This window comes from Larimichthys crocea, chromosome XIII (assembly GCF_000972845.2).
Source record: "Larimichthys crocea isolate SSNF chromosome XIII, L_crocea_2.0, whole genome shotgun sequence".
Lineage (NCBI taxonomy): Eukaryota > Metazoa > Chordata > Actinopteri > Sciaenidae > Larimichthys > Larimichthys crocea.
The window spans coordinates 42,129,126-42,155,270 of record NC_040023.1 but is presented as its reverse complement, the minus strand read 5'-3'; the positions used below and the strand labels follow the sequence as shown (position 1 = coordinate 42,155,270).

The 26,145-nt window shown below is 43.1% G+C and overlaps 1 protein-coding gene across 7 annotated transcripts; it reads right to left on the bottom strand.

Annotated features, from left to right (window-relative positions):
* ubap2l (ubiquitin associated protein 2-like) lies at nt 1–25,831 on the bottom strand. Of its 7 annotated transcripts, none has more exons than XM_027286274.1 (30): nt 25,680–25,831; nt 24,178–24,315; nt 23,229–23,306; nt 22,207–22,317; nt 21,214–21,388; nt 20,173–20,274; nt 19,974–20,019; nt 17,077–17,121; nt 16,178–16,284; nt 15,767–15,826; nt 15,613–15,665; nt 15,379–15,464; nt 14,690–14,870; nt 14,348–14,546; nt 13,817–14,142; nt 13,542–13,714; nt 12,653–12,773; nt 12,205–12,244; nt 11,904–12,093; nt 11,708–11,774; nt 11,102–11,432; nt 7,802–7,890; nt 7,623–7,676; nt 7,424–7,505; nt 6,600–6,817; nt 6,249–6,354; nt 4,788–4,913; nt 3,043–3,110; nt 2,009–2,203; nt 1–1,527 (listed from the first exon to the last, which is right to left on the bottom strand). In XM_027286274.1, exons 2-30 carry the CDS (start codon nt 24,271–24,273, stop codon nt 1,432–1,434), a joined length of 3,621 nt encoding a protein of 1,206 aa, XP_027142075.1. In that variant the 5' UTR covers nt 24,274–24,315; nt 25,680–25,831; the 3' UTR covers nt 1–1,431. The 7 variants fall into 7 exon arrangements, with proteins under 7 accessions (XP_027142075.1, XP_027142078.1, XP_027142076.1 ...); XM_027286277.1 differs by having other exon boundaries at nt 12,653–12,743; XM_027286275.1 differs by lacking the exon at nt 25,680–25,831 and adding an exon at nt 25,501–25,672.
* Between the last annotated feature and the right edge of the window lie 314 nt (nt 25,832–26,145).

The window sequence follows — 26,145 nt, the reverse complement described above, 5'->3', positions numbered from 1 at the left end:
CTGCTGTATTTACAAGCCACATGAGAAACAAATATAGTTTCTTAAAAGACATTCACATCCAAAATGATGAAAATGTCTTTTTCTTGTTTATTTACTTAATATTTATATATTTTTACAAAATAAAAAAAATATATGAAACAAAAAGCTAACAAGTCTGCAAGGATTTGAGAAGGAAAAGGAATAAGCCATCGAACAAACAGGGACTACAGTACTTGTGTTTTTTTATATATGTACAAGACAAGTTTATCCATTTAAATTTTTTTTAAAACGCACAGTACAAAAAGAAAAAAATAAATCACTGACAAAAAACCCATAGTACAATTCTGTCCATCAGTATTCAATGTTGCAGGTTTCTTTATGATGGGGGACAGGTGGTGGAGCGGGGAGGAGGTGGGGGGGCCTCAGAAACAAACAAAATAAAACACACTGGAAGGCAGACTGGGTGTGTGTATTGGCCTTTGAAATCATTCTCAACATCTCTTGCAGAATCGGTGGGACCTTTTATGCAACATATTCATAACGCATGGGAAACGGTTACTGTACAAGTTTTGGGGTAATGAAAAAATCCTGTGCTAGGCAGAAAACAAAGCACAGTACACAACCCGCGGCCCCCTGTGTGTACAAACATGCACGCAGTCACATGACAAACACACTTTCCTCACAGTCCAAGCCAGTGAGCTCGCTTATATGTCTTTATATATAATATATCTATATTTGGTAAAAAATAAACTTCACAACTCTACCAATTTAGAGAATTGTTTCTTCAAACTTAAAATGACATAAAAATGAAGAAAAAAAAAACGTTTAACAGCAATTAAGCAAATTATTGTGTTTGGATGTTTTTGTGTAGGAGGAAAGAGTTTCCACCAAAATGAACAAGTGGGGAGTTGATGGTGAGAAACACAAAACCAGCCTGTCCCCCCACCTTCAGGTATTACTTCAATCCTCCCCATCAGTGAGAAAGAAAAGGGGGGAGGTAAAAAAAAAAAAAAAAAAAAAGACCATACAGGAAACGTTCATTCTTTTAGAAAACAGTTCTATGTTACATATAAGTGAAAGAAAAAAGGGGGCAGGGCAGAGGGGGGTGGGGGTGGGGTGGTTGGTTAACATGATACAAATTCCCAACACTCAATTTTTCACCTCTTGATGGTGTATTTCTATAACCATTAAGCTCCAATCTCCCTCTCTTTCTAAGCCCCTCCTGTCCCTCCCACCCATCCATGCATCATTACAGTGCTCGTTCTCTCGGCACAGCACCTCCTCTGACCGCAGCCAGAGCTGCAGGACAGGAGTGCTGGGCCAAGAGACTGGGGGAGGGAATCTCTGCAGGAGGAAGAGGGAGTTTATATGTGGAGACCGTTTGCGGAAGGAGTGATGCGCCCCCTTCTTAGCTTCTGTCAACAGTGTAGGGGGCCCCCCCGACAGTGGATGTTAGTTTGCCCCCCAGTTGTAGCTGTTGTATGCCGACTTGTTGATCTGAGACTTCTGCTGAATGGAGGCGTTCTGGCTGCGCTGTCCAGTGCCGCTCTGTCGAGAGAGGAGAAAGTTATTTCACACCTGTATGCAAACACGTACACACACACGCATTACATGAAACCATAAAACAGAGGTGATCTATCACCTATCCTGTGTGTTTTGGCAGTTCCTCATGCGAAAGGTGAGTGACACATCGTGCCCACAAAGAAACGTTTCCCTTTCGTAAAAATAGGGCACATCTCTTTTGGTCCCTTTTCCACCTGTCAGTCATTATTTGTGAGTGAGATCAGTGACAGCAGAGAAGTGGATGAACACGTTTGGTGCAGTGAAGTGCTGCATGATCTGCTGTTAACTGAGGGGAATTTAATTTCCCAATGTGGGTCCATGTAGCACCGTCTAATAAGGAGTTATTTGTCAGTCTATATAGTTTTGTGATTACTTTGGGAAGTTTCTTGGTTGGGACCAACAGGACTGGGAAAAAAAAAACGACCTGCGTGACAGAGACAAACAACAACAGAAGCCTGTACACTACCTGTCCGTCCTGCTGCAGGTGGTGGTGCAGGATCTGAGAGTGGGGTTGTTGGTGTGGTGCCAGGATGTGCATGAAGGGGGCCGGGGCGTAGCCAGCAGCAGCCGGAGGATTGATGGGTCCCCCGCTCCCTAGAGCCGAGGGCAGGCTGAACGAAGCTGCTGGCGTGCCAGCATGGAAACCCTGCTTCTCAAACGACTGCAGGAGGAAGTGAGACACAGGACAGATTTATTTTTTTGATGCAAACTATATTAGTCAGTCTCACTGACAGACCACTGTTTGGAACATACCACAGAGAAACAGGTTCATGTCACCTTCTACAATCCGTAATACAATCCAAATTTTCAGAAAAATCTCTACACAAAACAACAATGACTGGCCGTGACCTTCATCCCCTCAGCATGACTGTATAAAGGAAGTTACTACATGGGCTTAAGAACACTTTACTGACAACAGTAAACTTGGCTGCTTCTGGTCTGAGCTCATTTGAAATGTACTGCAGGAAAGTGTGCAAGTATGCTGCGGTCTGACATTTTTAAATTGTTTTAGGAAATCCTGAACTCTGTGTCCTCCGGGCTAAAGAGGAGGATCAAAAGGACAATCCAGATGGTTACCCAGCACAAAAAACAAAAGCCAGCACCTGTGATGATACGCCTGTGGAATGGGTAACTAACACATCTGTGAATGTACCATTAAAGGATAATTATGTATTTTTTAATCTGAAGTATTTGAAGGAGAGCGCTGCAGCCGCGAATCGAGCTGCAATAGAACACTTAGGGGCAATTGCATGCAGTCAAATTGCCTCCATTAATAAGTGCTTGACTTCTGCCACAGATCTGATTATTATAGTGTCTGAAAGCACAGCCTGAAGTCCACAGAAATGGACTGCATTTAATATAGGACAACATATGTAGTTGAAGGATTTGTAAATTGTTGTGTTTACGTTTTACACAGCGTCCTAACTTTAAAAAAAAAAAAAAAAATTTAAAAATTTAAATAAGCACAAGCATCATGAGATCTGTATGATGTGTAATTACCTGCGTCTTTGTGTAAACAGACCCAGAAATATCTGGTACCCCCGTGTTGCTTGATGTCACAGAGACTCCTGCAGAGACAGAGCAGACAGGAGACTCGATTAGTCCAAAACTGGAACAACTCGGCATGGAAAAGGGGAACACCCAGCAAACAAACCATGACCAGTCACATGGTTCTATTCAGATTTTAACCTACATAAGAGAGTCTAATATCTAAAATTATATAGACACGTTATATTTATGGCAACACTTTCTCTAATTTAGGCATCTGAAAAACATTACTAAAAACAAAAAGACAATCCAGGGAAATTTAAATGAACATCTATGTCAGACAGTCCATAGATGATTCCAGAAGAATTTCCCCTTAATGGAGGAGAGCAGAGAGAGAGACAGGGTGAGGAGATGGAGAGGGATGAGATGAAGAGGAAGAGAGCAGAGAAGGATGTGTCGATGTCGCAGCGTATCAGTTCCAGTCAGTCACAGTGATTTGAATCTGACTGTATCTGGTGGTTACTGCTGTAGTTGTTCTGGCACACACTGACCCCCTGTATCGCCGTGGACAAGCAAAACAGGGTCAACTGGTGTGCTAAACAAGACAGACACTGGACAAGAAAGACACACTTTCAACACTCAGTTCTAGTGACAAAGTGTTAGTGTTAGTGTCACTCAATGTTAGATTACGTTTGTCAAGACCACACAAATCCATACTTCAGACTACTTTTCTTTTTTTTTTGCATTTTAATTGATTTGAAAGCCTTTGTCCAAAACAGTTGACTGCCAATGTCAAAGCAAATTAAAGACAGGTTTAAAATATACTGTTAACAGTTGGTCTGTTTGCAAACATGAGATACGTAACATTGCTAGCCCCACATCCATTTATAGTACTGAAGTCATTAAAACGTGAGCGTTATCTGAAGCCGTCGCAAAACTTATTTGGTGCTTAAATAATGTCCACTGTCAGAGCCAGCGATGCTCATCTGTGTGCGGTTGCGATCTTTACGTGAATCTCATCTCTTGATTCAGACCCGTCTTGTGCTGCAAGGTCCAAGCTCGGAGGACTGATGTTGTCGCCTACGTAAAAGTGTCTCGGGTGCTCATTCAGACATGAGACCAACATATAAAATTGCCATCACATTTACACAACAAGCAGCCAGTCTGAAAGATCAATAAGAAAGTCACACACACTCATAACGGCAGCGTTTGATCAAGGAATAGATATTTTATTGCCCTCTCGCTCTCGGATTGAAACCTACTTCACCCGCAGAACAGCGAACTTGATACTCTGGAGACGAACATAGCAGCAATGACAACATGAGTGAAGAGCAAGCAACACAGAGGGGGAAATGGGACAGCATCAACCAGAGGAACTCATCAGCTCATGGCAGCCACAGGCCTTGTGACCTGCCAAATTTTTGACACCAAACCTCATAATCAGCAGCATGACTGTCTGAAATATCTAAACCAGATTGGACTGATGATGAGTTGCCCTGGAAGACAACAGGTAACAGACAGAATGGCAGACGAGGCTTGTAAGAGAGGCAGGCTGCATCGGGCTGTCTAAAAGCATATGTAGTGTGATGGGTCTTCCCACAGGCACAGCTCATCAGCGATGAGGCAGAGGAACGAGAGCAAAGAGGGGGGGGGGGGGGAGGAGGAGGTTGGTGACACAAGGAGGAAGAGGGGAGGGACAGGGTTTCTTTTTTTGTTTTTTCCTTTTTGTTTTTAATTTGGCATGTGGCGGCACTCACCGACTCCAGGCCCGGTGACAGAGCTGGCTGGCTTGTTTTGTGCAGAAGCGGCAGCGGCCACGGCAGTGCCGTATCCGCCCTTACAGAATTCCCCACTCCCTGAAGCCTGGCCCACATCCTCATAGCCTGCAACAGTCAGACACACAGCCGCAGCCCACAGCGTTAGACACACCAGGCAGGGGAAGCAGACCTGCCTCAGACAGCATTTGCAAATAACTCAGAGCGTTTGTTTGAAACCGTGCACGACACGGACAGGCTTTACCAAACTGACAATACAAGTAGTGTCAAGTCCTCTAGGAAACTCCACGGGCATCTGAATACTTCACTGCAATTATCTGAACTTTGACACCAAGTGCATTGTCCCGTGTGGCAAAGCCTGCCCATCCAGTGCAGCAAGGAGGTCAGAATCAACGCCAACATCATTTGCAAGTACTATTTGACCCAAGTCCAAGGGGAGGAGGTGGGGGGGAAGTGAGGGGGCAGGCAGGGTGTGTGTGTGGGAGGGGTGGGGGGGTTGGAGAGTGAGCTTGAGTTGGGTGATGGCAGAAAGCAGCAGATGGTGCAGCTTAGAACAAATAGGTGTCGCACATGTAGTGACCAAAAGGTGGATGTTGAGTGATGAATTTAAAAAGTCTGAAAATAAAAAACAGCGTCACTGAAAAAGAAAAAAACAAACAAAAAGAAAACAGAAAATGGAGCAGACACCAGAAGGCCACGCGGGAAAAAATGTGAAACTGCTGAGAGAAAATGGGCTCAAAGGGGGAGTTGTATTAAGAAATACAGGAGGGTGACGGGTGCTCCGTTTGTTGAAGTGTTTAAGATGAATGTGTGTGCAGGAGATGGTGGTGGTGGTGGAAGGTGAAGCCTTTGGGGCAATCTCCACTTTCTGAAATGAGCAAAGCAACATATGAAAGACAGCAGGAGGCCGATAATCTAATCCCTCTGTTATTTCGACTGGTGGAGCCAGATGCCACTGTTCAAGCCCATCTTCCCTTTACCATTCCGTTAAAATGGCAGTCCTGTATATTTTCACGAGAAGCCATTTCATAAAAAAATAAATAAATATAGAGGCATGTTCCTTGTGTGCAACAGGCAATGAAAACTGGGTTCAAGATGCAGATGCATTTCCAATGATCAGACACGACCAAACCTGAACATAAAATCATGCTCACGGTCAATTTGAAGACATTTTGTTCGACTTTGAGGCCAACGGGCCAAGAGAGGCTCAGCAGACGAGGATGTTTTATGAACCGTTAGCAGCTGCCTTGACGCAAGCATAACAGACGTCTTTACACAAGCACCACGTTTATGCTTGTCGATGCTGCAGAGCTCAAATGAAATATGCGCTCCACATCGATGAGAAATCAATGGGTTCATTGTGACAATCAGCACAGTGTTATTGCGAGTATATAGAGCAGGACCCCTTTAAACATGCCGTTTCAATATGGTTTAGTGCCTCACCAGTGCTGTATCCATGGGAACCATAGCCACTAGCCTGCTGGAAGGGTGTGGCTGATGCATTGACGCCGACATTCACACCGTGCTGCTTTGACGAGGTAGGAGCCACCTGGATAAAAACAACACCGCGGCATGTAATGTCATCGAGTCGGCAAGGGCAAACAACAGACAAAAAGACAGAAGGGTGACCGAAGTTTGTCTGGTGGAGTCATCAAAATCTCAAGGACGCTAAAATAATCCTAACCCTGTCTAAACCTTCGCACTGTCCTCATCATATAAAAAAATAAAAACAAGAAAGAAAAAAAAAACCAAGCCAGCAAGTTAGCTAGCCAGTAGAGGCTTAGGTTTTCTCACCGGAAACACAGCAGGTCCGTACTGGAAGGTGTTGGGCAGGCCCGGCATACCAGTGTAGTATGGGAGGCTCGTGTAGCTGTAGCCAGGCGGCAACGCGGGGTTGAGGAAGGGCTGCTGTGTGGTGTGATGCGTCTGGGTCTGGTTCTGTTGTGTCTGAGCTAATGTGGTGGCTGGAGCCGGGGAGGATGCATCACCTCGACCAAATTTTGATAAGTCGCCTGCCAGTGAGGAAAAAGGACAACACGACATGGGACGTTACTGAAGATCACATGTGAGGTTAAGAAAATAATTACATGAATAAACGTACCGAAAGTAAAAGGACACATGAAACAATTTTACGGGGGGGGGATGTTGTGAGGAGCCACATCTGAAAAGATGCTGAAACATTCAAACCCTGGTGCTAATCATCACCAAGAAAAATCTTTGTAACAGGTAAATGCAACAGCAAGTCTTAAATACCAAAATAACTGACCAAGGACAAACTGGACTGCAAGTCGATGTTCTTTAGACCATTTACGAGTATTCAATCTCATTAAATCTTTTTAAAATGGGCATGTGGCTGTGTTATCCTACCAATGAAAAATAAAAAAATAAAAATGTGTGTGGCCACAGACACGATCCTGCCGGGCTCGGTTTCTATCAACAGCCACAAACTCCTTTCAGTAAGCTCAATACCCTACACCGACACTTTCTGTGAGATTATCACATAAGATTGGGTCCATAAGCAACCGTTCCTTCATCACATAAGCACAAGAAGCTAATGAGCCAACTGCTGAACAGACCCAGCAGCTCTTTTACACAATTATTATTAGAGGACGCCTCACCAGAGTAAGGGTTGCTCGTCAGACTGCCCTCTCTGCCAGTCAGTGCTGTTGTGGGAGTTGCAAAAGGGATGCTGTAATAATCCTGAAGAGAGAGAAATCATTAATAAAAATGAAAAATACAGACCACAAAGCAAATCAAGTGTGAATTGTTGCGCCTGTTTTTACTGCTGCGGTTAAACATTCACAAAACAAAACTCACCAGCGGTATTCTTGTCTGCAGCATCTGTAGGTCATCATAGCCGTACACCTGAGGCTGAGACGAAGCACGAAATGAGTCAGAAAATCGTGTTACTGTAATAATGACGTAACATGAACTCTGGTAAGCACAGGTAAAGCTCAGACTGTACAAAGACTGACTTGACCCTGGCAGGGACCTACAGGGTAGGCGTGCAGTAGTCCAGGAGCCACGATGTAAGGGTTGGGCAGTAGAGGGGGCACCCCGGGTGGCAGGTTTGGAGGCGCTTTCCCTGTACACACAAAGACATGAATATGTTTTAGAAAAACATGTATTCATTTGCCTTACTGGGAAAATCCACTGGGCCCGTCCGCGGTGCGTTGCGTGAGCATCACGTATTTGGTTCGTCCTGCACGTGATTTCAAACCCCACTGGGAGCGTTTCAGAAGCGAGTGTTTAGCCCGCCAGACTTTGTTTACTTGCTCAGATTTGGATTTTGTGTATATTCTTCTAAACATGCTTCTACAATCCACCAGATTCTCTTTGCTTTTTCTGTGTCTGGCTTCTGCCCGCTTGAGGCGGTCTGTATAAATTGACGCATCAAAAATAGAATAGGAGCGTAATGCACGTGTAGCCGAGCGCCGAAACGCTTCTGGGACGCGTCTGAAATGGACCACGACGGAGCCAGTGGGGTTTGATACATTGACTAGAATGGCGTAATACTCATGATGACGCAACGCGCCGCAGACAGGCCCAGTGGATCTTGGAGTTTACAAGTAAATACTATTATAACTAACTACGCAAACTGAAAATACTATGAGCATCTTTATTGTTTAGTGTCAAATTAAACTTAAGGCCACACAATCAACCATCTCTCTCAGTCAACTATACACCGACAGAGGAACAGAAAGGAAAAACAAATCTGACGTGAGTAAGAAAAATAAAAAAAAATTCAGAGGAACCAAACTGAGAACAAGATGAGTCAGAAACATGGAAACATAGCAGGGCCTGTGAGGAAATGGAAACCAATTTATCCAGCACCAGTCCTGACAGAAACGGTGCTTGTACAAAGTAAAAAGGTCACATCTTCTGAGAATTTGAATTAATAGGGTTGATTATTGTTTAGTACACAGGTAACACAGTTGCACCACTGGAGGCTTAACAGCATGCGTTCATACAACCACATGAAACAGCCCTGTATAATATAATATGATGAAATTATGGAAACTTGCCAGAAAATCAATCTTCAGAATTGAGCACACAAACAGCCCTGATGGTTACACAGTTCTACATCATCATCACCTGGTCAACTATGTAGCTTTGATTAAAACCGTGCCAAATGAAGGCTTACAGGGAATATTAGTATTAACTCCACAGACAAGCTCCACTCAGTGCTCCCAATGCAATTATTTTTTATTGTTCCACCTGCTCTGTAGGCAAACCATAGTTGCAGCAATGACAAATTTATGATGAAACCGAACCGAGGATGCATATAAAATCCTGACAATCCATTTAACCAGCAAGTTATTCAGAACTGTGAAGCCCCGACACCAAATGACCAAAGCTATAATTAACTCACTGGTAATGCTAACACATATTGAACACACAAATTAAAAGTATTGTATTATATTATAATAACACTTATTAGGGCCCGAGCACGCGGTGCGAGGCCCTATTGTATTTCAAATGTTTATTATTTTTTTTTTTTTTTTTTTTTTTTTTTTTTTTTTATTCTTATTCTTCAGACTTAAAGTAAATCGCCTTTTCGACAGCCCATATCCCCCCGAAAACTCACGAAAATTTGCCTACCCCCCCAATGTCCGGTGTAAAATTACGTATTTTGGGGGTCTCACACATGGACGTACGCATATGCCTCCACAGCGCCACCTACGTGCGCGTTTTTGGAGGTGCCCCTCGCCACGGTTTCGCCCACGTGTACGGGACTTGGTGGGAGTATGTAACATGCCCAGACGCACAAAAAAGTCTCTTGGTGCACCGGGCTACAGTGAACCGTACGGCGTCCAATTTTTGTCACATTTGGACTTTTCAGGTTTTTTGGCTCATTTCCAGGGGTCGCATTTGAACGAACTCCTCCTAGGGCTTTCGTCCGATCCTTTTGAAACTTGGCACATGGGTTCATGAGGCTTTGACGATGAAAAGTTATCAAAATCATAACTTTTTGATGTACTATGTCAGAGGGGCGGGGCCACGAAATTCTCCATTTTTCCATAAAATTTCAAAGTGCTATAACTTTGTGAAAAATTCTTCAATCTTCACCAAACTTTGAATATATAATGGCAGTCTGGTCTAAAATACATTTCCACAAAAATATTCGGTGATTTTCATAGCGCCTCCTAGTGACGACAAAAAAGACCACTTTTACGAGATGGCGTGCAGCTCGGACAATATTGATCATATCCACCTCAAACTAGGTGTGGATGTTGTCAAGGCCTTGGACTTGACATCTGAGAAATAATTTCAACTTTTTATCAGAGGGCGTGGCCGTGACGGAGCGTCAAAGTGGACGCTGCCTTTTTTTTCACCGAAAAACCAGACTCCATTGACTTTTGGGCTGATTTTCGGGCAAAACTGTGCGGCTATCATATACTTTGTCAGAGCTGTCTGAAACTTGTTGGGGTTATTAAGAGCAATATTATGCACAATTCGGCTGCATAATTAATGAGGGGGCGGGGCAAAAGCGCTCTATAGCGCCCCCTTGAATTTTTCTTTCGAACAGCCCCGCCACAGTTTTGGTCACAGAATTATGAAACTCAGCCGAATTGTAGAACATGCCAGGACCTACACAAAACTCTCTTGGAGCAATAAGCCACAATGAACAGGAAGCGAGATATTTAATAATGAAAATCGCCATTTCCGGTGTTTCGGCCTGTTTGACAAGGGGTCATGTTTGAACGAACTCCTCCTAGGGATTGTATCCAATTCACTTCAAACTTGGTAGGAGTATTCACATAGACTTCCTGAGTAAAAGTTATCAAAATGATGAATTTTGGGAAAATGGTGTGGGCGTGGCGCTCTATGAAAATTGTCATTTTTGCTGTTCTGGGCTGGTTGACAAGGGGTCATGTTTGAACGAACTCCTCCTAGGGATTGTATCCAATTCACTTCAAACTTGGTAGGAGTATTCACATAGACTCCCTGAGTAAAAGTTATCAAAATTATGAATTTTAAGGAATCGCTGTGGGCGTGGCAATCAATAAAAAAAATTCAAAGAAGGCATCGGCAGGAAGCACCTTCTCAGAGCTGTCTGAAACTTCTTGCGGTTATCAAGGTTATGTTATGCACATTTCGACGTGCGCACATTTCGACGTGCGCGCATATGCGAGGGCCCGACCATCGCTGCTTGCAGCTTTAATTATTATTATTATTATTATTATTATTATTAATATTAATAATAAACTTTTGTTGATTGAGTTCACAATGCAAAATATAGTTTATGTAAAGAAATAGAGCAGAATATCAAAGTGTCCTGTGCTTGTGTCTACCTGAGGACGCTGCAGAGCCGCGTGTAGATGAGGAAGTAGCTGAAGAAGGAATGGCCGAACCAGTCGTGGAGACTGACATAGTGGCGGCGGCTACAGCTGGGGCACCCATGGAGGCAGTGTTGAGGCCCATGGCCAGACTGCTGACAGGGCCGAGGCCAGAGGGAGCTGAAACCGTGGCAGAGCCCACAGAGGAGGCCTGAGGGGCCCCTAACGACACCTGCGCAGCAGCCACCGAGGAAGAGGAGGAGGGGACTGATGACGACGGCACGGCTGAGACGGAGGAAGGGAAGGAGGAGGAGTGAAGGCTTGAGTCACCGTCTACGCTGGGGTGCTGTAAAGACGGAAGGAAGGGGAGAAAAGATGTAGTTAGGATTGATGAGATTACATTTCCATTAGAGTCAATGGACATCTAATGTGTCCAGCTGTCAGGACAGGAAGAGCAGCTTTGAAAATGCTTACAGAGACGCAGGGAGATAAATGTACTGCACAAGCACGTATATACAACCCACATTGAAAAATCTGATGCGCTCTTTTAATGGATGTAAAAAAGCAAAAGACAACATGATACTTTGAGGTGATAGGAACCTGGAATTAACATGAACTCACCAATAAGCTTGAATTGGATGTCCGCACTGAAGATGCAGCAAGACTGTTCTGTTGTGATGGGTGAGAGCTAAAAATAAATAAATAAATAACAAAGAGGAAGGTTCAGAGTCTAAACTATGACCAATTCACATTACAATCACTGATAGTCCGGTTCACCCGGAGTTCATGATAGCATGTTCATTTAGCTTCATCTCACTTGTTGTGCTGCGGAGGGGGGATGGTGCTTGGAGGCAAGTCCTCGCTGTGCCCCAGGGCACTAAGAGATGTCTGATTGGATGCGGTCAACAAGGAGGCAGGGCTGTCGGTTAAAGTGCCCATGTTGGAGACAGATGCCTGCGTGACTGAATCAGAGGCCGACTTCACGGATACTGCAGAGCCTGCTGCAGCTGTGGAGAGGGAGACGAGACATTTCTAGAATAAACTCCAATCCAGAGTGGTGTGTCAAATGTGTCAGACAATTTCAACAATGGCTGTGAATTTGAAAAATAGACACTTACCTTCCACAGATTGTGTTGCTTGTATTGAACTGAAGCCATTCTGTAAAACCAACAATGAAGGTAAGCTCACATGTTTCTATGGAAACAGGCCATTGATAAGAAGCTGAAGGGTGTTGGGCTCTTGGAAACTAAGACGCTTGTTTTATATGCCGAGCACTTTAACTACAGGTGAGGTCTGAAACTGGTGGTGCATCACAATGATGACAACTTAAGTCTGGAACAATGAGGGGAGTTAAACCTGTTGGTACTGACACTATAGTTCATCAAGAACTTGCGTTCTCTTCATCATTTGCAGATTAATCTCGAAATAAATTCAGTAAGAGTGAGGAATTAAAACCTTGTGACGCCTGAAAAATGTATTTTAAAAAAAAACTCAAGAACTGAATTGAATGACTAAATAAGTGTGGACAAGCAAGCAAGGTTAAAAACAGGGAGGCTTTGGTCTTACCTTGGGCTGCATATCCTTCTGAGGGGAGGACGACACTGAGGGAGGGTAGCGCCGCGTCTGAGGGGCTCTCTGATCGTACAGGTCCATCTGACTGGAGTTGGAGAGAGCTGGAGTTGACTCACTGCAGATTGTAACGGTATCAAAGTCAAGACCGAGTGTGTTCTTAGGGAACAAACAGTGGTTCTGACTTGACAACTGATATTCACAACTTAAATTTTAAAGCACTTTTAGAGGTGTGAACTGAAATCGTTCATTATGACACAGAACTTCTAATGAATTCTGCATAAGAAACAAAAAATAGGAAATTTCCATAAAAAACAACAAAGGGTTTAAATGAATTAAGGCCTTGAGACGGTTGAACAGTGACGCACAAATTTCCTCAGAAAGTTGCTCTACAGAATTGTAAGGTCGACCAACACTACATGTATTGTTCTGGAGTTGTTTACAGGAATCTAGGCGTGATCACATTTTGATTGGCATCACCAGCTGGCACAGGATCTAAGCACTGTACTGCTGTGGATGGGAAGCAACATGTATTTTAGTTATTAATATAATAATTAAAATTTAAAAAACTCAACTTAAGTGTATGCGATATTTATCACCACTTCACTGCTGTCAGGCAGCCCTTTCAGAATGGGAAGCTGGTATCTACGCTCTCTTTAAAAGCCACCAGACGAGAATGCTTTTAAATCTAACTCTAAACTGAGGATCAACTGAACTAGAGTTGGTGAACGCCACCAAAAAGTAGAAACTGCAAATTCTTTAGGATATGATTTCTTCTCTTCTAAAACATTTACAGTTGAAAGACCTTTGCAAAGTTGTTGTTTTGGTGTTCAAGTTCAGTGAAGGTTAATTGCAATCATAGTAAATTGCCTGCCTCCATACCAACCTGCTGGGGCTAGTGTAGAGACTGTTCTGAACCTGGTTGGCTGATGTTGCGGTGGTGGGGGCAGACTCGTACTCTGGTAGAACTGGTTCTGACCCAAACTGCAGCGCCCCAAACTGCAGATTGAGGCCTGAGATGTCAGTTGAGCCGGGCATCTCTACCGCCATCGCAGGAATCTGAGAAAGATTAAGGAAGAAGAAGATTTTAAACTTTGCCCAAATGCACACAACACCTTTTAAGAGGCTGTCCATTCGTCATTTAATTTTTAGATTTTGTACCTTTGTTGTGATGGAGGTCCTCTTCTTCTGCTGTTTGAGTTTGTGCTGCTGCAAAGGCAGTGGACTCTGGGCATCTGAGGAACTTGGGGAAACTTGCTGCCCTAGAGAGGGAACTGCTGCCATTTTGGGAAGGGAGGAAGCAGGCGGAGGTACCACATGGGGTGAGGATGTTGTTTGTTGGGGTAAAGAAGAAGACGAGGAGGAAGGAGGCAGGCCTTTGTCCTGCAGGAAAACATCCAACATGGACGAGGTTGAGGTGGCGGCCTGGTAGGGCTGCCGCTTCGTAAAGGGTGTATGGACCGCAGACTCTGGTTGAGTCTTCATATCTGGAAAATGCAGAGAGAGAAAATGTAAGTAAACAAAGAAACCCTGAGAGCAGTAGATTGAAAAAAAAGATATATCTATATTTTATTAAATATACCAGTCGACATTATCCTCAACATATTCAAGGGGATTTAAGAAAAGTACTTCAACAAGGACATTTAGTTTGATAATATATTTTAAAGTAATTACAGTAGGATGTCATCTCACCGTATTGTGCCAGCGAGGTGACACTGGTGTCCCAGGATGAAGGGTTTGTGTTGGGAGGACCGGTCTGGGAGTGCTGGGCTGCCAGCTGGGCCAGTGCCTGGGCTGTTTTATACTGCTCCAGGAACTGAGAGCCAGTGGTTCCTGTGCTCGCTCCTTTAGGGTCCCCCACATCCCCGAAACCCTTGCTCAGCATGCTGACCTGCAATGTTGGCAGATTATGACCCGCCGTTACCACAATGATGTACATAATAGTGCTGCATTAGTGTAATTGGGACATTATGTGAATGGCTCTATCCCTTTTTTTTTCCTTCTATCAGTTAAATACAATCCGAGGAGTCTCACCATGCTGTGCTGGGTGTAAGGGGTGCTGGAGGATGTTTGGGAAAGAGGCACCCCTTGCTTGGAGTTGCTGAAAACCAGTGACTGGGACAAGGAGGGGGGCTGGGTGGCCTCCATGGGGGGGTTTTCTGTCTCTGAGGAGGAGGACGGGGGAGTCTTCCCCAGGAGCACTGCAAGGTCAATCCTGTAGCAAAGCCAAAATATTAATTATGATAAGAAAACATTTAAAATGTGATCTGTGTCAACTGAACCATTCACTCAGGCTACAACAAATGATTGCAACTACTATTTATTAAAACATTACGTTTAGGATGGTGCAAAACAAGGAACCACAGCAAAATAATTGAGAAGTTTGTGCCAATATTTACCATATATATTAGTAGTATGTCTGGATTAGTAAATATTTACTAGTGGTAATCAATCTATGAATCAAATAATCAACCAATTGTTTCGGCCAACAACAAATTCATCATCTATTAATCATTTTAATAAATACGTGTGAAAATGACCTAATTTACAGTAATACTTAAGATTTGTTAGGGTGCAATTTTCTGTTATCTATCAAGTTAAATGCCACATTGACATGTTAAGTCCATTAAATGTGTTCTGCTGAACGGTGGAACCAAGCAAATGTAAGCTCTACACTGGTTCAGAGAAAAGCAATAGTCAGGCTAATACAGTGCATCAGAGACCTCTGTCCTTTGGTGATGGTAACATTCTCCTGAGGCAGAGGCATGGACGCCACGCTGGAAGCTGTGAATATCTTGGTCTCTGAGAGCTGCAGAGGAAGAAAGTGTACAAGTTTTAAAAAAATAGAAGAAAACATCTGGATTCAAAAGTAAGTCAAGTTTAAAAGGGAGATTCAGTCGCCAGTGAAACGGTGATCAAATCTGATTCAACTTTGGGTTTAACCTCGAGACACTCACATCCTCATTCCAGTCCTCAGTGCCCCACTCCTCTGTGGCAGTCCTCCAAGCACCTATGAGTCAAAGAGAAGCAGTTCAATACTACTGTGATGGGCAAAGAGATCTTCAAACAGAATAATGGATGCATCTTTCAGAGAAGTGAGGGCAGGTTTACCAGGAGCAGAGTCAAACTTCGGCGGGTAATTTGTTCCCTCTCCTGCAGAGTATTCCAACCCTGGACACAAAGGCAGAGGTGAGGAGATCAAAGTTGAATGTAATGAAAAGAGATAATTATCCTATAGACTCCTGAACACACAGACAGCCTGGATGTAAAGAGCTGGGACAATATGTCTGGGATTCAGGTATTTGTAAAACGCGCATGCTTGATGACGAAAGCATCGACGCAGGGCATCAAAAAGGGAGTAACCTTTGAATGCAAGTGAACCTTCCTTTCATCTTTTCCTGCAGGGGCTTCTTAGAAATGCTGAAGTTGATTTTTTAAATTCTTTAGACAGTAAACAGATGCATCATTGATAAGATTACCGTCTCTTATTGGAGGGCAACCCTACTTAATAAATTAACTTACTAGCTCCCTCCTCCAGCTCCACGCTTCCTGTGTTGTTCCAGGTGCTGCCTCCCCCGTAGTTCTCTTCTGTCTGGGCTGGCTCTGCATAGTCAGCAGGGTTGAATGTTCTGGAAAAAGAGATGGAGAAGTTGAGAACTGAGTGTGCGTACTCACCAACAGCTGGAGGGCTTTCGACACTACTGAGCCACAGCTGGGTGCCCGCACACAAACATCTGGGGTCCGGTAGTAGGTACTTACCTACTACAGGTCAAAGTTTTGAAAATGTTAAGCAGAAGCAGACCCCAGTTCAGTTCTTAAGAGCATCAAACCACAAGGGATCTAGTTAGGTTTGTGCCTGCACATTGCATGAATACTGTCCTCAGTGCTGCCGTTATCATAATTAGGCTTTATAGCCAATAGAAACACTTGACTGAGGTAAGTAGACAGGAAGAGGAAATGATAGGAGGTTGAAGCAAAACATTTGCTGTCTTCAAGACTGTGTGCAGTCAGGACATGTATAAAAGTAGGTGTAAGCAATTAACACGTTTTTTGTTGCTCCTGAACAACTCTTTTCTGGTACTGCATGTCTTTCATTAATCTGAGACATCCGTGTATTCTAAAAAAGTTACAGCTGGTGCAAAGTAGCAACATGATTAAATACAACACTTCTCTCTTGAGTCAAGCAAAGCAGCTTTCATTATGTGTCTAACATCATTCCTGTGAAAATCTAAAAAGGCATTTAAAGCTTGCGTGAGCTGATTTAAGACATAACATTTCAGGAAGAGCATATCTTATTCACATCCTATTAAAAGAATGGGGAGTAACACTTTCTATTTTGATTTTGTCTTCTGATTTATGGCACTCATAAGTCTCCCTACAGAAAGCAAGAATAACAGACACACCAGAGGCGATGCACTCACCTCTCACCTCCTGCAATATCATATCTGGGCCCCTTATCAATCTGGCTTTAGAGGAAAAATAATGGCAACAATTACAAGAAGCACAACAAAATAAAAGTAGATGATCAAGCTTTTGTTTTTTTAGACCACAATCCAGAGCAACAGCATAAGCAAAATGCCTCCGATCTGCCTGTGACGGTACGGTAACAAACACTATACCTGTCAGTCACTCTACAATGCAAGGCAAGCCGGTGTGCTTTTAGTCATAGTGGGTAAATACACAGTCCAAGAATCCCAAAGTTATCACAAGTATACACAATGCAGCCACAAACACAGAAACTGATGCTAGATGAGAGCAGTTATGCAAGAGTAAATGCAGTAATCTTTTCACTGACGCTCGAACAGTCTCAGAATTTTCAATAGTACCTTCTATTGCACAGCGGCATCGTCTCAAAGCTATTACTGAACAGCCACACAGGATGTCGTTGTGAATCCATCAGTCAGCACTCAATATCTCCTCCACTGAAAGAAATCTCCATCTTAAGTCAACTAGTTTTATTTGATCTCACTGCTATTCTCTTGGAAGGCTGAAAATGACACGCGCTTGTTGATAAACCCGGACAAGCTTCAAACCTAAGTGGTTCAATCGAGATAAGAATCAGTCTGACACAGAAACTACACGTAGGAGTGTAGCTGTGTCCTATAATGTCAACCATGTTCAGGCGGGTGAGCGGGGTTGTATATACCCGCCTGTATGGATACAACAAACCGGGACTCCATCTCCATCTCCTTCCTTGGTTTCTTTCACTCAAACACAAAGACAGCTAACAGTTGGCCCAAAGAGGAAGCACTGTCAATGAGCCAACCAATGCCGCGGTAGAAGTGAATACAACTCGCTACATAATGAATGCATCTCCTTTAAAACCGGGCAACATCAGCGATGGCGGAGGTTGATGCAACAATATTGCATGCGCTGGATGCTTTATCCACATTACTGCACAATCTGACACACACACACACACACACACACACACACATTTCCCCCTTACTTAAGACTAAAAATATTTCCATTACTTCAGTAACTATTATGACACAACACCATACACTAAAGACTTCCAGAAACAATGTCCTACACATCAAGATTAAACAGCTCTCATATTGCAAAAGCATGAATGTGTCTGAGATTCTTGATTTCCACGTCAAAAACCACATAAATCCATTCTGTATAACAGAAATGCTGCTAGTGTCAATGTAGCCTTAGTAATAACAGTAGTAAGCAGCAATAACAACCTAGCTATATGGGTTATGCTTTGTTATCCAGCTAGCATTACCCATCAGACTCACTTCCGAATTCCTCCTAATCCCTCCTGTTGGCCACAGAATGACAGAGTGGGTGAGTTTGTGTCTGAGATTCTTGGCACTGCAGCTACCTCTGTTGTCTTTGTCTAAAAAAAACCAAAACATTTTGTGCATGTTGTGCAATACTGAATGAACTGATCAATATTCTTCCATCATCCTAATCGTTTAAAGTCTCTGTGATCACCGTATTCCGTCAGTAATAAAGAGTGGTATTCATTTCTTGTTAGCATACGTTTAGTTTAATTTAGTGCGTGCTGATGTTTTTAAACAGAATGTGTGATGTGAATGTTACCTTGAATGCACTTGCACAAACCTGTCCACTATCATCTCATCGTGCTGCAGTAAACTGATCAAAGAAAGCTTCATGTAAAGGCAACCTCATTACTGTGTTTAACTGACACTGAAGCCAAGCTGGTAAACTGTATCCTCCTAAACTGTAGCAGCAAGAAGCAAAAAGCAATCACTGAACTCTTGTGTAGTGTGAGGCGGCGGCGTGGGGGTTAGGTAATGTGAAAACACGCCAGCTAGCATTGCACGTGATTGCAGGTGGGAAGCCCCAGCACTCCGCTCACCAACAAGCGTATATTCTAACCGTATGAAAAACATATTGAGGTGTTCCTTGAGATATGCAAGTCAATATCTGTGTCTGCACTTTACAAATATACTTAAAATTGTCAGACATTTTCACTGCATCAGACAAACACCGACCATAAAGACACATGAGGGTTTGTAACCTTATAGTTATTGTGTGTGCTGCCACTTGAGCAAACATCTGTGAATCACACCGTAACACTTTTTATTTCATTCAGGTCAGGCCCACTTCTGAGTCGCTGTGCCTTAAATATATTTTTATGGCACATTTACAGTAGCTGTAAACTACACATTTAATAGTTTGTTTTACTAAGAGTTAAATTACATTCAGGTTTCTCTTGGGAGGACGCCACTTCAGCCTTTGGCCTCGCTAAAGAAAGCAACATGTCACATGTGACTTCAGCAGACCCCGAAAAGATTTAAAGATCCAGAAGTGCAGAGTGAAATCACATCACACCTGAATGCTCATCATCAAAGCAGGAAAATCGCTATGACAACTGAAGTCCTAATACGATACCACCCATTAAATGTCAAGAATGTCATCACAGATGAGAGAGGCACTTCCTCCGTCATAACACCTACTAGTCAAGCTGTCAGAAAAAGACGCTAACTCATCAACTGACATTAAACGCACACACAGACACAAACTGACACAGAACAAGCAAAATATAACAGTTATTCTACAGCCAAGGACCAGAGAGCAGAGACACTTTTTGATCAATTTAGTCCCCGACACCCCACTAAGTGGATTTGTCAACATTTTACTCTAAATAAAGTGTTTTAGACACCGTGCATTCTCTTAAGAGGGATACTCAGCCCACGCTGTTCCATCCCATTGGCTGATATGTTCTCCTTCCTTTGGATTAAGGCTAAACAATAGGCTGGGGTCCTGCTCTCTGGTGACCATGGCAACAGGTAAAAGTGGAACAAAGGCCCTCTGGTTTTAGACAACGCAGGTGTTCTCTTACCCCATGCCTTGCGCCGAAAATCTGCCTCCTCGCCGTCCAGATACTCCTGGTGACACAACAAGGGCCTACTTCAGTTTCTTAGTTTGCTAACCATTGTCACACAAAAGAATGGCAGCTGTTAAAGTAGAAATCCCCTTGTTTTGATTAGCTGCATTTCCTTCACCAGTGAGTTCAACTATAAAGGATTACAGCCACTCACCCACAGTCCCTCTTCCTCTGCCTCTTCCCCTTCGTCCTCGCTCTGCACCTCTTCCAGCTACTCCAGCCTTGCCTCCATCCAGGCCATTCTCCTGACCACGGACTTGAGTTAAGAGAAGAGAGAATGGCATCAGATTTAGAAACAATGCTGCATGCAGATGTCAAAAGAATTATTTAAAGTAAAATATGTCAATGTTTAGAGAGAAAAAAAAATGTGGTACTAGACGAGATGGCTATCATTTACTGTGGCACGCACTGTCACCCCTTCGGGACCATGTGTGATGCACCATTAAGAAACATGCAGAAGCTTCAACACAAAACGCTATTAAATAACTGCAACCTTGTACCCCTTTTTAGTACCCATTGAATAGCATACTTCAGCTGCAGGGGATAGTAGAGCTGAGCTACGAGATGCTGATCTCCACTTTAAAAACAAGATGTGTTACTCTTGTTACTTGAATGTGCTTCAGGTCAGTAACCTGCTATTTTCAGTCATTTTGTAGCCCCTATGCAACATTTATACTCTTAACTTACTCTAACAGATAGGAGCCCCCCTGTTGCACAAGTTAACAAACACTTTCTCCTGCTGCTGCTTCTCCAAGAAGTACAGCGTATTTAATTACTGTCAATCACAAACAGTAGATAAATGTGATAGTCGTCCAGGCTTCTCATATGCTGACGCATGAGTCACAGGTACAGTATTTGTTTTTATTAGAGAAACATGTCAAAATGCACAGGAGGTAATATTCTCATGTTGTAAATCGTAACATGCATGTTGTAAATTTGATGAAATAGGACTGTGGCTTCAGACTAAAACACAACATGTCAACAGACAAGATTTATATATTGCATGCTAGGAATGGGGGGGAACTGTTGTATGGGGAAGTGCTCATTGTGCATGCATGTGCATAGAGTGTCCAGGACATAGACCTCTCTCACAGAAATTTGACTAAACAATTCATATTCATAATCTAAAAGATACTTTGAACACAACAGCAAAACAAGACAGTAAAGCCGCAGTAAAGGAAGCGTTAACACTTACACTCTCGCCCCCTGCTGGCTCCACGACCTTTGCGTGGCGCACCACCTCGGCGACGTGCTACATCTTTCTCTCCTCCTTTCTCCCTGTTCTCTTTTCCTTCCTCTCCAGTCTCTGCCTGGCTAGTCTCCTTCTGGCCTGACACCCCTTTCTTCTTCCCCACCATTTCCCAAGAGTCCTTAGGGGGGGGAAAACAAGCATTACACTGTGGTTCCTTTAAATCGATGTAGTGTTTTCATGACTTTGCACCAAGTAATGAAGCCAGAAAACAATTATCTGTAGAACACTGCCATAACAACAGGGCAGGATATGATGAAAACTAAAAGAAAGCCGGTTGGATGTTGAGTGCTGCCTGGTGATCAGTATGGCATTGACTTGAAAAAAAAAATTGGTCAGACAGTGAGTTATAAAAAAAAATGTTTTTGATGGTCTTCCTCACCACATGGTAAAGTCTACATCTACTTCCAAGTTGGCAGCAGCTCCTTAATTCTGCTCCTCATGTCTGTAATTTCCCAGCGAGCCATATTGAACTCGCTCATTTTAAAGTCCCTCCACTGAGACTGTACCTTGACAATCCTCTATCAGGTCTGATTAATGTGCTGGCAAGTCGAATTTCCACTCTTTCTGGTTCACGTGTCCCCTATGCTGTAGCAGTTAGTGATATCAAAGCTTGCACATGATTTGTTTTCATACATTGCAAATTCTAATAATTAGCCCTGTGTGGCATTATCGGCCAATTCACTTCCTGTTAAATAATTTCACTTTTAAAAGTGTGACAGTAATAAATGTGAGAGAATCTATTTTCCTTAGTGGCTTATTTACATGCAGCTTTATCTAAACTACTAACTGCCCATGTTCATACTATGCTAACCTTTCACAAGAGCCCTAATCATTAACTGTTAGTCCTGTATCATAGTTATCTAAGCCAGTGTGGCACTGATTTCTCCAGAATCTGGCCCCCGCAACGCTAAGCCCTCACACAAAGCCAATACTCACAGTGTCTGGGCTACCCTCCAGCAACACGTTAATGGCTCTGTAGACATCCCCGTTGCAATCGTGCAGTGCGATCATAGACTCATCCTGGTCCTTGCCTGTGATGTCAATCAGCTGGAAAAGGTGAAGTGGCAGGATGAGACAGGTGACCCCCTGGCATCTCATTTATACAAATTATATAAACTCATGCATCCATACATCAGAACACAGGGTTAGCTACAGAACAGCACGCCTGCTACCAGCATGGACTCAGCCTTTTGGTGACTTCGGTAGCTTGAACAAAAAGCTTCAAACTGTTTTAAAGACTGTGACACAATGTCCTCTTTCCTTGTCTTTGAAATTATTACACTCTATATTAGCATATGCAAGAGATATCACATGCTCTTATCAAAAGGTCTTCATGACCTGTTTAAAGAACTTTCTGACTTGGATACCATTCTAGGGTCTTGCTTTTTTAACTTTGATTTAATCATTAATGTGGACAGAACACATAATGTAATGTCAGATTCTGTGTAACACCACTGAAAAGGAAATTAAAGCTACGTGGGTACGTTTAAAACGGGTTGACAAGTCGGTCATAAAAAAGAAAACTGCTGAGATTAATTTAATCACAGCAGGCAGTAATATCCAGGGTGACACCTCTGATTTTTAACCTTTAAGCAGAAAGGAAACAATTAACCAAAACCCCTCCTTTGCTCAGATCCCTTTTCATAACAGAGACAAATTGAGAGTCATGCTTAAGTAAACAGTTCAAGCTAGTTTTAAGGTGGATCGGTGGAATGTTGGTGGATCCACCAACAGTGCAGCCTTAATATAATGCACTGAATGCTGGGACTCTACTTGATGACAAACCTATTTTGCCAATTTATTGGCTTTATTTTACCAATATAATATGCTGCAATGCTAAAAAACACAAAGCAGTGCTACTTGACTATTCTCAAAAAGGAGCAAGAAAGAAAGAAAGAAAAAAAAAAAACACCACACAGAGAAGCTAAAGTAGGACACAAGTATGTTCATCGCCTCACCTGTTTGACCTTCTCTTCAAAGTCTGCATCATTGTGGTCTGAAATCATCTGCGCGAGTCGGATCTGCTCTGCGGTAGCCTGTCACAACAGGAGCGAAACATGCAATATTTGTATCAAACAGAAAAATAAGTATTCTTGTGAAAAAACACAAACTCACATTTCTCGACATGTAGCACTTAAATAATTATTAGCTGGCAAAATTTAACAACTACTATCAGCATGACAGACTGCTGTTTTGTCATGTGTCCGCTGTAGGCTTAATCAACTAAAAACTACTGTGTGCTTCACCATCATTGTACTTATTTTCTGTGTATGCTGTATCTGTTCATTGTAGCACTGAAGAAACACAATGTTGTGCCCCTCTACGGTTTGTGTTGCTTGCACAAACAGCTGTGCATCCCACACAGCTGTCGCGTGTACATTCTTCAGACTAGCTTCACTGTCTGTGGCATAAACATGTTAACACTAGAGGATCACAGAAGCACTATGCGCTAAAAACAAATGATCTTGCAGACAGATGAATCTTAAATGCCTAACATTTTATGGGAAATAACGGGATCTAATACAATCCAGTATTTGATGTTATGGCTTTTGACTGCCTAAATGAATTAAATATAACTAAAATATAATATTCATGAATCAGGCAAAAAATGCAGCTGACCACAACAAACAAATGAAAATGTGCTAGAGACACACACAATCAAAATAATGCATTGCTAGTTTTAGTGTAGGAATGAAAATGCTATGACATCCTGTCACAGAGCATATCATTGTGGGATGAATATGGTATTTTACAAAATAATTGATTTGATAATACTGTCCCAAATGTTGGTGTGTGTAGCTTTGTAGCAAGTAGAAACTGTGTGTCTAGCAAAGCAAGTAACATTAAGTAATACTTGATTTGCCCATATTAAAGCCTTTGGGCAGTGTGTCAAAGTGGTGAGAGTACCTGAGGCCTTTGCTTGTGCTGTGTCTGACTCTGTGTCTGGCCCTGTGTCTGCTCCCAGCTGCTCCGGGCTCGGTTCCCGCCCATGGACGTCATCATTTACAGTATATACAAATAACAGTATTTACAAAGGAATAACACCTGAGAGGGGATGGAAGAGAGAGAGGGAGAGAGACGTTACAGATGTGTGATTATGACCTACTTATATCATGTACATGTCTGGTACACTTGAATACGACTTCCTCAAACTGCCTGGTGGCTTACTGCCTAGTGGGGTGTGGGGGGGGGGGGCTAGCAGCGGTATCAAGAAGACACCATCAGCTTTGTTTTTCCAGAGACGCCTGGAAAACGTTGACAAAGAGCTTTTTCAGCCCCATTCTCAGGCAAAGTCTAGAAACCAAAAGCTAGCCGCGGATTTGACCCGGGAAGCGAAGAGTGCCACGGCGCACTGGGCGCTGCTGCACGTCCAGGCTCACAAGTGCACAACGTCTGCCAACTTCTTCACCTCTCCAGAACATTATGACACGGCGTCTCCATCAAAAATAGCCTCGGCGGTATTTAATTAACCTATATTGTGAAGCGGCGGTATATGATCACAAAGCCCGTGATAGACGCTGTATTTGAAAGATACAAACACGTCTAAGGCAGCCAGCTACATCTCTGTTTGATGGCAAACTGTTAACCTTGCTATCGACAGCGACTCCTTAATCTTGCACACGGTTACGTAAAACCCTGTTTGGACTAACCCCACAAACAAGCCTACAGCCAGGCCCCGTCGAACATATCCTATTCCACTAGCCAGCCACATGGCCAAAATGCTAACCAACCAGCTAATAGTTGAGAGGAAAGCATCCAGCGCTGAAGTCTCGGAGGGGCTTCCGCCTCATGGCGACAACGAGGCTATCTTTAAACAGCCGTTAGCTAACCAGCTAACCGAGCGGAGCGTGTTAGCGTTAGCCGACCTAGCTCCGTAGCCAACAAGTTACTGAGCTAACCGGCTAACTAGCAGCGAAGCTTTCCATGTTCGACCAAACCTAAAAACGCCCAATGCCACTCGGCTGCCGCTAGTTGTCTTACCAACGACCGCTAGCCGTGCTAACTTAACGAACTGCCGTTAGTAACGTCGTTTCGCCTAGCTAGGCTAACGTTAGCCAGTTAGCTACGTTAGTAAAGTAGCAGCTTCATAAAACTGCACAGCCGCTCCGTGGCATTCAGTTATACCCCAAAGTATAACCTAATGGCCGGGCACTCGACACAGAAATCACCGAGGCTCAAAGGTAGGCCTGCAGGCCGCTAAAATGAAAATAAATAACAGACGATACTAACCAGAAACCCGGCTCAATATTTAGACACGGCTACACAACCGACCGACAAGTGGTCTCGTTGTCGACCTTCTAGTCGGATTCAGGAGAGGATATAATTCCTGAACCCTAATTTGATACTATTAAATTGGGAAAATATAACGAACCGACTCGCTCACACAATAAGCGAGAGACTGAATTTACCTGTTTCTTTTCCACTCTGACACCACGGAGAGCTGCGTCACGTGGTTTTACAGAGCGCTTCGAGGAAACTGGACCCACAACATGTGATCACACACTGAAACGCTTTTAATATTACCAGCGCAATCATGACATGCCAGTGGCGGCGATGCACAACACAGATAATAAACTTTGGCAAACACTCAGTAATGAGCCGTGTTAGGGAATTAATTAATCTAATGAGGAACATAACTGAACTCCAGAGTGTTGCAGCCGTGAATATGAAATAAATCAAATGAGTACATGAAAGAAAGCACGCTGTATCAATCACATATACGGTACGTTAGATTCTAATACATTTATAAATTACAAATACAATTTATGCAACTCTCTGAAATCATTGAAGACTGATGCAAAAACAAAAGTACCCATAATATACTATGAATAATAAATATAATACACATCAAAAAGTATTGAAGTAAACGGGTGT